The sequence below is a fragment of the Eucyclogobius newberryi genome, unplaced genomic scaffold (genome assembly GCF_026437365.1).
Source record: "Eucyclogobius newberryi isolate DKJ021-1_F unplaced genomic scaffold, fEucNew1.0.hap1 SCAF_6, whole genome shotgun sequence".
Lineage (NCBI taxonomy): Eukaryota > Metazoa > Chordata > Actinopteri > Gobiiformes > Gobiidae > Eucyclogobius > Eucyclogobius newberryi.
The window spans coordinates 13658772-13671343 of record NW_027316278.1 but is presented as its reverse complement, the minus strand read 5'-3'; the positions used below and the strand labels follow the sequence as shown (position 1 = coordinate 13671343).

At 43.0% G+C, this 12572-nt stretch overlaps 1 protein-coding gene across 10 annotated transcripts in view; it reads left to right on the top strand.

Moving 5' to 3' along the window:
* The window catches only part of fbrsl1 (fibrosin-like 1), a 305613-nt gene that overhangs the window by 143883 nt on the left and 149158 nt on the right, over positions 1–12572 (top strand). For 8 of the 10 annotated variants that reach the window (XM_072433231.1, XM_072433232.1, XM_072433238.1 and 5 more), the window contains exon 4: positions 3813–3848. The exons of the other annotated variants lie outside the window; for them this stretch is intronic. In XM_072433231.1, the coding sequence (XP_072289332.1) occupies positions 3813–3848 (36 nt within the window). The remainder of the gene's footprint in view (positions 1–3812; positions 3849–12572) is intronic. 10 annotated transcript variants of the gene reach the window in all.

Here is a 12572-nt window from a genome sequence, read left to right as displayed (position 1 = left end):
ACCAGACCTGTTCCTCCTCCGCAGACTGGACCAGACTTCTGTCTAATCTACAGAAACTGGACTAGACGTGTGCCTCAATACTGACCTATCTGTTTGAAAGGGCCAGAGCAGCACACCCACAGGAGCCTGTGGACTGACAGATCATAGGGCAGCTGCTGCAGTAGCTCCTGCTGTTCCCTGTATCACCTCATAAATCCCCTCTGACTGCTTGGCAGGCAGCACACTGACAGGAAATGATTAAGCCGCTGGAGCAGCCTCACCTGGTTGACCTGGCATTATTTAAAGCATGGCGTGGTAATGTAGACATGACCTAACGCAGTGCAGCCAGGCGTGGGGCGACCTTATCGACCTCAGGAAGGAACCAGTTAAAGACACGGGTCCAATTATCAGTGCGCCGGCATCCATATGCCACTTCATTTGGAAAATGAGTATGTGGCAAAGCAAAATGGGAACTAAGCATCGGTACAGCATAACGGATAAAATAATGCAATTTAGAAACAGGGGCAGTAATGAGAATTTATGCAAAATCCCGAGCGGCCCATTTTAAATGAATGTAGAAATATGCTTCCTAACTAATGCCTGTCAAGCTCTGCTCCCAAACCTAACTAAATTCAATCAGACTGTTCATTTAGCCCACGAAAGCAGGCAGAGGGAATAAGAGAGAGGAAGTGAAATGTTGAGGCTTCCTCCTCCAGCGGGGGCAAAGTGATGGAAAGAAAAGGATTTTAATGAACATATTAAGTACATTGTTTTAAGCCATTCAGGGTTCTGAATGAAAATCCAGCCTTATGAAAATGGAAAATCACCCAGTCGAATGTTGCTTCTTCTTTTATAATCCCTGCTGCAGTGCTTCTTTTGGCCTCCCCGCTTCCTTCTTTTTCCCAAATCTGTGTAAAGGCTGACTTTTAATGAAAAAGTCAGGAGGAAGAGACGTCCTTGTCAGATAAAAGAGCCACACTAGTTGACAGCTCTGACAAGGCTCTACGACTCTATGACAGGCTCAGTGAAGAAGGGGTGTGGTGCTGGGGCAGAAGGAGGTGTCGAGAATCGCCCATCGTATTCACCATCGTTGCTAGATGTGGCTCGTCTCTCTAATCCATTGCCAAATAAATGGTGCGCAGACGTTTATTGTTGAAGCCGTTCCATTTGCATCATCCATCCCTGTTCCCCCGGTCTGTCTGCTGCTTCCTGGCTGCTTTACAGGACGCCACTAACTTGATAGACACCATCCTGCATATAATTCTTATTTTCCTGGCCCATAAAATCTCCTCGCCTGCATGTGCACTGCTAAACACGCTCCATCACATCAAAGCGGCTCCCTAGATTTAAGAGCTCTTAACTAATGATGCCGCATCGCCAACGAGTAAAATGGATTTCTCTTGTCTTAGCGCCAAAGGAAATAGAGACAAATGTAATGTGCAGACGCGCCTACTGCCTGTAAAAACAGTCATGCATCAATTTGGGAGCACAGGGTAAAAAATTGTAGTGGGATGCCATGCTTGGGTCTTTATCTGTTTATTTTGACTAGGTAATTGTGCCTGTGGTGCAGCGGGGCCCAGCACTAAGCCGCACAGGGATTAGGCAAATGTGAGGAGGTGGTGGTGGTGTGAGGGGACAGCTTTCACTGCATCTGTGCCCTGTCCAACCATACAATAAATGTAGGGTTCCAAGGGTCTCTGTCCAATACATGAACCATCTGGGGTGTGCCAGTGTCCCTGTTATGCATGTGATGATAATCGGAACATCGCTTTTTGTATTGTCTTTTTTGTGTGTTCTTTAATTAGTATTTGGAATATAAATATGTTCTATACATCGGAATTATGAAAACGTCGAAGATGCTGGGGTAACTAATTGCATTTATTCATATAAAATGCTGCCATTTGAATCCAGTAATGTGTATCTTTTCATTAGACAGAAAACTCTGAGCTGTAGATGTTCAATCACGTTCTTTTCTTCTCTCTCAATGCCGCACCTTGTTCGCTTCCTTCAAAACCTCTGATTGGGTCACCTTTCAACCTCACTCGACAACAAAAAACTAATAGTCTGGTTTGAGAGATGATAGACCAGACCTGCCCCACTTGTCATCGTGTTTTTCTTTTTTCTGTTTTGTAAGAGTGTGGAGGAGGGGGCATGGAAATGGGGAGAGGATTAGGGGGCGGATTTAGCAACATTTCTCTTCTCTGGGCCTGTTTAGTTAACCCTTAAATGCCGCCAGCATCCGCCCCATCCCTTTCGCCACCAACCACTATAACCAGCAGAGCGCTCCCTCCCCCTCTCCGCTCTCTGGGGCGGGTTCTTAAATCCTTTTGAAGTCCTAAGCGCTGCAGAAATCCATTGAGAGCCATGTATAATGGCTTTTAAGAGCGAGTGTTTAGCTGTATGCCGACCCTATGGCTTATGAACCGCTGGCGTTTTAATGGATCCCCCTGTTCCCTCCCCTCTTTTCCTCCCTTCACTGGCACTAAATCCAATGGATTGTCCCTCATTATCATTTAAATAAGCCCCTCTTTCTACTCTGAATGCTCCAAGTTGAATGAACTCTACATAGTAAAGCTAATTCCAAATGGCCTTGGCCTCCCACCATCTCAGCTCCCACATACAAACATTTAAGAGCAGTCACAATATGCACCCAGTCAACACATTATTGCCAGTGCAAAACACTTTATGGCCTTTTGAATCCCTGGATTCTGCCCTCTGTGCTGTTCTCTTCCGCAACTCATTTTGGCTTCTCTCTGGTCACAGTGGTGCAGGGAGTAAAGAAGTTGAGCAAAGCACGAATAGCCTTTTGATTCCCGCAGTGCCTGCTTTCCGGTTCGCGGCAGGGCTCCTCCCTAATCGTCACCACAGGAGCCGTCAGCGAATCAGATGGGCACACAGGCGTTGATGAGGGCTGAGGCCTAGAGCAGGTGTGGAAGAATGGATGAGGGGCTATGGAAGGGTGCAAAACAAGGGAGGCAGTGGCTCTGAAGGTGTGGGGGAGGTTGTCTGGATTGAAGGTGGACCTATGGATGAAATTGGTCTAGCAGAAAAGTCCCCTCCAGAGACTAGGGGGGAGAAATTGCCAATCTAGACGGAGGAATAAAAGCAGTGAAATGTGGAAGTGGAGGGAGGGATTGGGAGATTGGAATTCGTGCTGGGCGCTGACAGACAGAGCTAGAACAAAACCCAGCATTTTTTGGTCTCTACCCTGCTCTTATTTTGGCATTAAGACAGACAAACAAACTCTAAATCATTTTACTCAACCATCAAAATTGCTTATTTGAATGTGGGAATGTTTTAAATTGTTTAAAAATGTGAGTTGAGGATAATCGAGATTACATACCTTTAGGTTTCGATCCGAGCCAAAAAAAGTATCAACACTATGAGCAGCATAGCAAGTCTTAGCACGTATATCCATCTATTATTTTATGTAAGATGTTTTATTAAGTATAAACTGCATAAAAGTAAATATGGCTTTATTCCTTCAACTGTTTTTTCACACATATTTTGTTTGGTAGTTGCTGTTTCTGACCTCGAGAAGCAGCATCTCGTATTTCAAGCTACACCATACTATAAATGCATAAACATCTGTTGCTATAAAAAAAAATATACAATTTGAATTCTAACCAAACTTAAAGTGTTTATTTAAATGTCTTTCTAGCAACCCAGTCCAGAATGTATGAGAGTGTTGTGCGTGGGCAAAGGGTACATGGCAGGGCGGGTAAAAGGTTAACGTGAATATTGATATTAAAGCGCTGCTGCTTCATCATGTCTGTGTCAGCCAGTGAAACGCTTCTTAAAGGTCATTCCTGCTCTCTCCTCTCTCCCTACAGAGCTCCACACACTCGCTGTCAGGTCGGGGCTACTCGGTAAGTGACATTTTCATGCTTCATAGCTTTACGGCAGAATTACAATCTCCAACAACCCGCTTTATGGCCGCGGCGCTCGACATTTTAATTATGTTAAATAGAGTAATGGAGAAATCATGATATTAGGGACATTAATTCTGCCTGACTGACTGATTAAATTGCGGGAAGGTGTCCTGCTCTACCTTGGTGAAAAGAACCTCTTTTTATTGGTATCGATCAACAGTGTGCACCAGGGCTGCAGTTATGGGCCTTCCTTGAGTGACTCCCAATGAAGATTACGTTCACTTAGGGCTTACAAAGTATATTTATGTTCAATATATAAAACTGTGGCAGACTAATTCAAAATGTAATGTATTCCTGAATTATATATTCATATACTATACATATTATATATACAATTTTCAGATTTTTAAATGCAAATCCAAATTATTTCCAAACTCACACTTTTAAATTGAAAGTCATATGAGGAGAGGCGGATCTCATGACACTGGACGAACGGGCTGACCTGCTCACGCCGGACGAGGTTTGAGGCCCAGACAGCGTGAAAATTCGAGCCAACTTGAACATTTATGTAAAAGCGTGTCAATTATAGACTGAGCATTATATTGATTTTTATTGATTTTTATAACAGCAACATACAACAACAAAATACTGGAACCTCTACATCATTTTTGCCTGGGAGCTCCTGGATCAACTATTGGAATTAACGCTTAGGTTTTCATGGATTATTAAGCTCAAACATTATGATCCATGAATGTGAATATATTCATTTTTTTCCTTCTACCTCTTGTTCCCGTTCGGGGTCGCGGGTGACTGGAGTCTATCCCCATGACTTTGGGCTTTAGGCGGGGCAAACCCTGGACAGGGGCCAGCTCGTCGCAGGGTTAACACAGAGTCATAGACGAACACAAATCGAGTCAGTTTTAGCGCAGTCCAATTTCTCTTTGTTGTGAATTTTATGTGCGTTTGTTAACCACACCCTAAATGTTTAAATATTACATGTACGGTGCAATTCAAGCTAAATGTGCCCAGGAGGAACAGTCATTGCTTTGAAACATACACAATCTTACAAATTGTCAAAACAGGACTATTTTTGTCCATGACGCTTTGTCCCTCTGCATTTCCAAAAGGTGCATCTGTGATCCTCTCATCTTGTGATGTGTCTATTCTCTTGATAGTTCCGACAGTAGTTGTCCTTTATGTCCTTTGCTTAAAGGCGAACTCATCACCGCCACATCCTTTAAAGTGTGCTACTTTTAGCTGATGAGTGGCATATGGCACTTCTTATTGCCATTTGGAAGTCATCATCCAGACAAACAAAACAACTATAAATGGTTTGTCATCGTTAATCTGCCTCAAAGGACTGCATTTAAAGCCCTGAACAAAGACAAACTTCAGAAGACATCGATTTTTGCACAGTCTCTTCTTTTTTTTAATATAAATTTTGTTTTAATAGAACATGTCACATTCATATTCCCCAGCGGCCGCACACTCACAGATGGATGAAAATAAACAAGACCTTCCCAAAAAGCGCGTGCAGCCCTTTGGCTCAAGCTGTCAGTTTGAGTCGACGGGGAACAAGTCTTTCTCTTTATCTGCAAGAATCTATGGGGGCATGTGGGCCCAGAACATGAGGGCAGGGGTTGGAGGGTTGCTTGTGTGTTGGTGTGTGTTGGTGTGTGTGGGGGTGTGTGTGGGTGTGTGTGGGTGGAGGCTGCACTATGTATCCCAAGCAAAGTCCTGTAACCCTGACAGGAAGTTTCATGCTTTCTAGTTACTCTCTTGAGCTCTCTTTGTCAGGGCAGTGCTGGAGCATGTGTATCCTGCGGGCATCTCGTGGGCCTTGAGCTCTGACACTCAATCCGCGCTTAATGCCACGTCCGGGGCCAAGCCCGTTTTCTGGGGGTCTCTTTTTTTTTTCTCCACAAATGCTATATGGCTTTACAGCGGGATGTGTGGGGTTGTGGGTTGGACTGGTTGGCTCTAGGGAGATGCCAGGAAGAGGTTGAGTGATATTGGTGGTGGAAGATACTACTGCAGAGGGCTCCCAGCAGCGTTTGGGCTGGAGGAGAAAGGGCACACGGGCCATGGATGTGGGCGGAGGGTGGTTTATGATTTGAGGAAGGGTCAAAAAGATGAGAATAAGGGTTGCCTTGTAGCATCCCTTGCTATTGTAAAGAGATATGAGATCATTTCCCACAAACGCTTGCTATTGTTCTTAAATAAAGCAGTGACTTCCAATGTTGAACAGTAATTCTAATGTTTGTTCCTCAGAAGTTATCACCAGGGCTTTGCTTTTTTAAATGTTTTACTCCAGATGTCCTTCCTGAAAGAACCTCATCCATGTATTCAGCTTTAGAGCCATAGATGTGTAATGCTATAATGCCGCCTGTAGCTTTGATTACAGCACAGATTCACTGTGGCATAGTTCCAATAAGCTTCTGCAATATTACCGTATTTTCCGGACTATAAGTCGCACCAGCCAAAAAAATGCATAATAGAGAAGAAAAAAACATATTTAAGTTGCACTGGAGTATGAAATGTGGTTGCAAGTGTGAAAATAACAAATAATATCACATATAAATCGTAGTATATAAGCATAAATATAAGTATAAGTCGCACCCCGGCCAAAACTATGAAAAAAGGTGCGACATATAGTCTGGAAAATACGGTAAAAGATTTATTTCCATCCAATTTTACATTATTTTCCACCAACTGTTCTATTGATAATATACTTTTTTTTGGACATGCAGTGTAACATATAACTATTGATCAGCTTAAAAGAAGAGGCATGAAGAGGTTTAAAATTGTACTGGTTTTTTGTTACATTTTACAATATTAGTTAAATATAAGTCAAATCAGAGACTCACCATCTTAGAACAAACGCCCTGAAAACTCAAAAACCTGTTCAAATCTCCCTTAACTGCATCTTCTTACACCCTCGTCTTGAACTGTAAATCACCTTTGATGGTCATGAAAAGTGCTGTACAAATGTATTATCATTGTATTAAAAAGTTAATTTTTGTTCTGACAAGACTAGAGTTTGAAAGGAAAGGCACCAAACGCATAACATTTTCCAAATCAGTGCGAGAATCACTGCAACCTGGGAGGCAAATGATTTACTGTGGTCAGAAGGAAAAGTATGGGCTATAGGAAAGTAGCATAACATCCGTTCTCCATTTCAGCGCGGCGGTGTCACATGCTTGAGAACATGTAAAATGCACTATCTGTTAGTGGATGACATGAGCACACAAACACACCCAGGCGCTGAGAGCTGAAGGCTAATCTCTGCACCATTGAGTCCAGCAGCCCGCCCGAGACCCGCAATCTCCCCCTGTGTGGAAGACTGGATATGGAATTGTTTATCAGACCCACTCTCCTGTCTGCTTTGTACCGGCTTCATTATAGCCCCGGCTATGTTTGGGAGACAATATCTGTTCCTTGTTTCCTGCACTGCTACCTGCTTGTTGTTCCAGCGGAGATGGGCCCGGGCTCCAGCGATTTATCATCCTCTCAGGGGCTGCTTGATAAAGAACCCAACATCCCCCTCTGTGTCGAAGAGATAGGAGCTGCGAGAGACAAGGAAAGTGTCACAAAATTTTTACTGCAAATATCTGCCCGCGCTGATGCTATCCCTGAGCTGGATACAGAGTAGGAAAGGTATGAGCCAAGCCAAAAAGACACCTCCCTCTCCATGTTTGTGTGAGTGATCTGTCGTCACACATGCCCCGGGCCAAGTTCAGGCTCATGTTTTAATGCCTGATAAAAGGATAGACTGTATAATGTGCCTAGTCTGTTTGGGAGGGCTTATCTTGGAGATGTCAGGAGGTAAAACCAATGCTCCAATGATTGAACTAAAGTGCTGGGAGCTCTCAGACACACCCGTTCCTAATTTTTGCTCTCGCTTTGTTATAATCATATTTAACGCTAACTGCGTCTACACTCTAAACAGAGCTGTCTCTCAGTCTTTGTGCATTCTTAAACAGTCTTATTTTAATTGATTTGGCATTCACAGTCGCCACATTGTGGTGAATCCACTTCTCTGTCTGACTGACAAGGCTCTTTACAAGATCTTTATCGAATACAGGGATTATGTCTCTTAATTATAATAGAAGTCATTAAGGGCTTCACGCTTTATTTAACAAACGACACAGATCCTCTGGATTACCTCCTAAACATTGTGAGTGAAAGGAAATTGAGTGTAAATTTCAGTCTATACAAGAAGATTTTGTTAAGGCTTTTATTTAATGAACTACAATTTGTTTTCCCCTGACATTATATCCAACATCTTAACCGTGTTTATTGTCATTTGAGGCAGCACAGTCTCTACTGGGCTCACATCCGAGCACACTGTGCAGGTGTGTCCACCACCAGCTCCACACATGGCGAAAATTAGTGAAGGAAACCAAGTGCCCAGCAGGAGTGGGTTGGGGCCATGACATTGCCCTGGCCTTGGGGTGGGGCCCTGCCTGTCAGGGGCCTCACTATGATGGCTGTCCGCCTTCAAAAACCTATTTGTTTATCCCTGTGTGAGGTCCAGCCTCAGATCCTGGACCCCGCTGCTCTCCGCGCACCAGGGACCTGGGCTGTTGCCGCTAGCAACAGATAAAAATTGCTGTTAACCACAGCAGGGCCCACAACACATCAATCAAGGGGTCTGCAGATAAAGGCTGCAGGCTTTAGGAGCCCCGGCTGAATGGCACTGCTGAAAATCCTTTCCAGTGGCTGAGCACCCTGCTCTGGTGGAGGGGCGGCAAACATTCAGACAGGAACAGAGAAACTTCATTTTTAGCAATGCATTTGCGGTTTTATTCTAATGAAGATGGATTAGAGGCACCATCTCAAAAGAAACTCTTGAGGTCATTTAAATAAAGGCAACGCTGAGAATTACTGTTGACTGGGAAAACTTGCCCCAACATTGTGCACTTGTTCTAAATGAACTACTAATTGCTTTGCCACTAGGCATTGCTCTTAAGTCTGAACAGGACAAATGAAGCTCGAAAACACGTGGTAGGAATTGATTTGGATTACTGATCACAGTGTTTATGAGCAGTGTGGAAAGTATACATATCTGTACATTGGAAAACTATGTTATACAAACCCAAAGATGATTAGTTGTCCATTTTAAGCATATTTTCTTTCATAATGAGATTTTCTTCTATGTCATGTCCCATGTTGGAGAGAGCACAAATGAAGCGCAGCATCCCAGAAGTAAAATATTAGCTTTGTCCCCTCAAGCAGAACCTTATCTGATTTTGGCCTCCATATACACAGTGTCTCCTGACTCACATTTGCCCCACTTTAAACAAATCGCTCTATAATGCACCAATCAAACAATGCTCCATGGGTTTGTTTACTGCAAGCTTTCTCCCCATTAAGCTTCACGGACACTGTAGACAAATAAAGTGGTAATTTCACTTTATCATATGTTACGTATACCACAATCAAGCAGCAATTGCATGCTCCTTCCATTTGTAAGAGCTTCCCGCGCCGATGTGGATGTTTTAATGAGGGCTGTAATGAACGTTCGGGGTGTTTGGCAAGTCTCCGAGATGTTGCTGGGGTTTTTATGGCTTCCTATTATAACGTACAATTTGCATCAGCAAATTACAATGCTCCATATCATTATCCTGCACCGAGGCCTGATCATAAATTAGAGCTCCAATTACAAACATCTATGTGGGAATGAGAAATGAATATGATGGCAGCCCATTTGACAGACAGACAAGTGCAGAGAAACCCTCCTGTGCATCCTGGATGAGGGTTACACAGAGGTATGATAAGCTCATGGAGGACCGGGACGTGTCCAAACCCAATAGAGCCTTGTCTGATTGTCTGATATTTTTGTTTTGACACTTCCATTTGTCATAATTCACTCTAATTTACCTTACATATTTCCTGATGCTTTTAAATGCCTCCTTTCATTTGAAAGCTTTCGTCTGCTCATTGAGCTATGCAAAGGTCCTGTCTACTGCGCCTCGACTCAGAACATGTTCTTGTCTTTCTGTCTAATGCTGTTTCTTTTCCCCTCATCTTGATTATACTCTGGAGGGGACATCATAAATCACAGACATTTATCATGCTGCTGCTTATTAATTCACCGCCACAAGTGCAATATAAGTCTGTGTCATTTAAAGTAGCAGGCATTGCAGCACTGCTGTTATTGCCTCAAGAATCCACTGAAAGAATCTTGGCACAGAACATTTGATTAAGATATTTATTTTCCGTACAAAGTGTCTCTCTATTCTATCACAGTTATGCAATGGAAGCAACAATTTAAATGTGGTTGTCTCCCAACAAGAAGTTCTGCCTCACAACTTTCCCCATCTACCTCAACCACTGCGCAGTATATGTCTTTACAATTCTATAGAGCCCCGTTTCTGCAATCTCAGTGTGGCTCAGTGCTATTTTAAGTAGGATTCAAGTGCTGAGAACTTTATTGTCAACCTCCATCTTGTGGTAAGTTGTTTGGGACAAAGCAGGTGCAAAATAGCGAACAAAGGTGAGTGTCGCTGGTCCTGCAACATACATACAATCCTATTTTGACAGTTAAAAGTGTATCGATGGTGTTAGAAAAACAGATCAAATCAAGCAGTTTGAAACATCTTAATGGTACTTGATGGGAACCTGTGACCAATTCCCACATAGAAAGCTGGAACAAATTCCTCGACAGATTGTTTGAGGCAGCAAACACAAACGCGCCGTGTCTGATCATACAGCAGACCCGCGGCTTCCCTACCAACCCGCTAGAAGTCTCCAAACAAACCCTGGAATTAGGAAGAGCTGGAGGCAAGACCATTTTAACAACATTCACCGTCTGCTCTGCGTCATAGGTTAAGAAGATCTACAAATGTAACAGTGCATTTTTTATGATTTCTCAACTGCTTCCATAATCAACACCTGTCGTCACATGCTAAAAGCTCATTTTGCTTTGCTTTTTTTAAACTTAAAGCTCAATTTGTAGCTTTCAAAGGGTGTCAAATCATGTTTAATTAATTTTTTTCCAAAACTGTTAGGTGCACGGGCTCAAAGACTTCCTCCCGACTCTGCGTCTTCGCTTCCCACTTGCGCCGTACGGAATGACTCCAACTTTCAATTGAGTTCGGAAGAGATAACAGACCGACATCGTGCCTATCACAACACCTCTGGCAATTATCGGCGCCGTCCTTCATTGTTGCCGCGAATCTATCAAAGTTCAACCCCCAATCGCTTCCCACGTAACTACCTTTTCCAACCTGCACAAAAAGTTGCACTAAGTAGGTCACGTTCTGCCACTTTTCCCTCTAATCACTCAACAAAAAGAGCACGGTTCCCCTCCGACGCAGCCCCTAACATTTGCTCCTGGGATTTCAGTGAGCAACAGACACGCATTTGATTCCTGCCATGTATTTTTCACTTATTTATTCTTTACCTTTTTTTCCTCACACGCCTCATTCTAGTTTTTGTGTTTGACAGTACACAAGCACCACCAGCCCGCTCCCAACTTGAACACATGCGTCGACTCCCCTGTCTCTTGGTGGAAAAGCTGTCTGACGGTAACAGCAGGTAGAGGATAGGATTACACACAAGCGCAGGCAATTACACCTCCAGCTGATACTGTTGTGTTTATGAGAAGAGTAACTGTTAATGACAGTGTTGTGTCCTTCTGAGGCCTGCAGCACAGTTTAGGCAAACCAACTGTTGGTGTCGGGTTGTGCAAAATATACATTATTATCATTCAGATGAGCAAAATTGGCAAGTACAGTATGCGTTGGACCTGAGAACCGGTTATGAGTGCACCTGCCGATCAGGAAAAAAGAGTTGGGTTCAAACCTTAGAATTTGAGTTGAGCCTGTATTCATGGATTGTAGCGTCTTTCTTTGAGGGCTTTGAAAATATATAGTATTTTAGTATAGTATAGTAGTAGTATTTTCTTTTGAATTGCTATATTTTCATATACTAAATACCCATGGATACCCTCCTTGCATCGCTCTGAGTCCTCCTCCCACATATGAAGAGCTTTTTGTGCAGCTTAAGTTGAGTGGATTTGATCAAGAACTAATAATTTAACGTTTTCATCGCATCACTAAGAAAAGACTCTACATTCGGTAAATTGATGTTGAATCTAAATTGTGTTAAACTCCTAGTAATACGTCTCTTTTGGGCGCGCTACAGTTGCACCCGCCCAAATCCCTTAACCTACACAATATCCAAAAGGAGAGAAATTCATAACCAACCCATTTTACTGTGCTTTCAATTTGTTGTATCTAGGGACACTATACAGATACAATCATTATGCTCACATAGACAAAAGTGAAAGCAAATACAGTCTCTACTTTCAGATAATGGTTGGTCTCTCTAGGGTTTGTCTGCTGTGCGATTTCCCCCCTACGTGCTTTCACACACGGAGGGCAGACTGCACTGATAGAGTTTGTGTTTAGATAAAGCTTAATCATAATTACATCTGGCAAACTGTGTCTAGGCAGAGTGTTGCTGAAACCATTTGGATGCTTTTAACATTGTCCCTTTGGGGAAACTGATCATCTTATATAAATTTACTATCAGCTTTTTTTGCTTCTGTTTATATAGCGGACATTATTGAGACTATATAATCTTCTTGCGAGTTGGCGTCAATGTGAAAAAAATGTACACGCGTGCCGTTGGCGTGCTGTCGCTTTTTACATGGATTGGTTGTTGTGTGCCAGGCTGATCGTATGTAGAGCAAATCCGTGATATGCTCTTGTG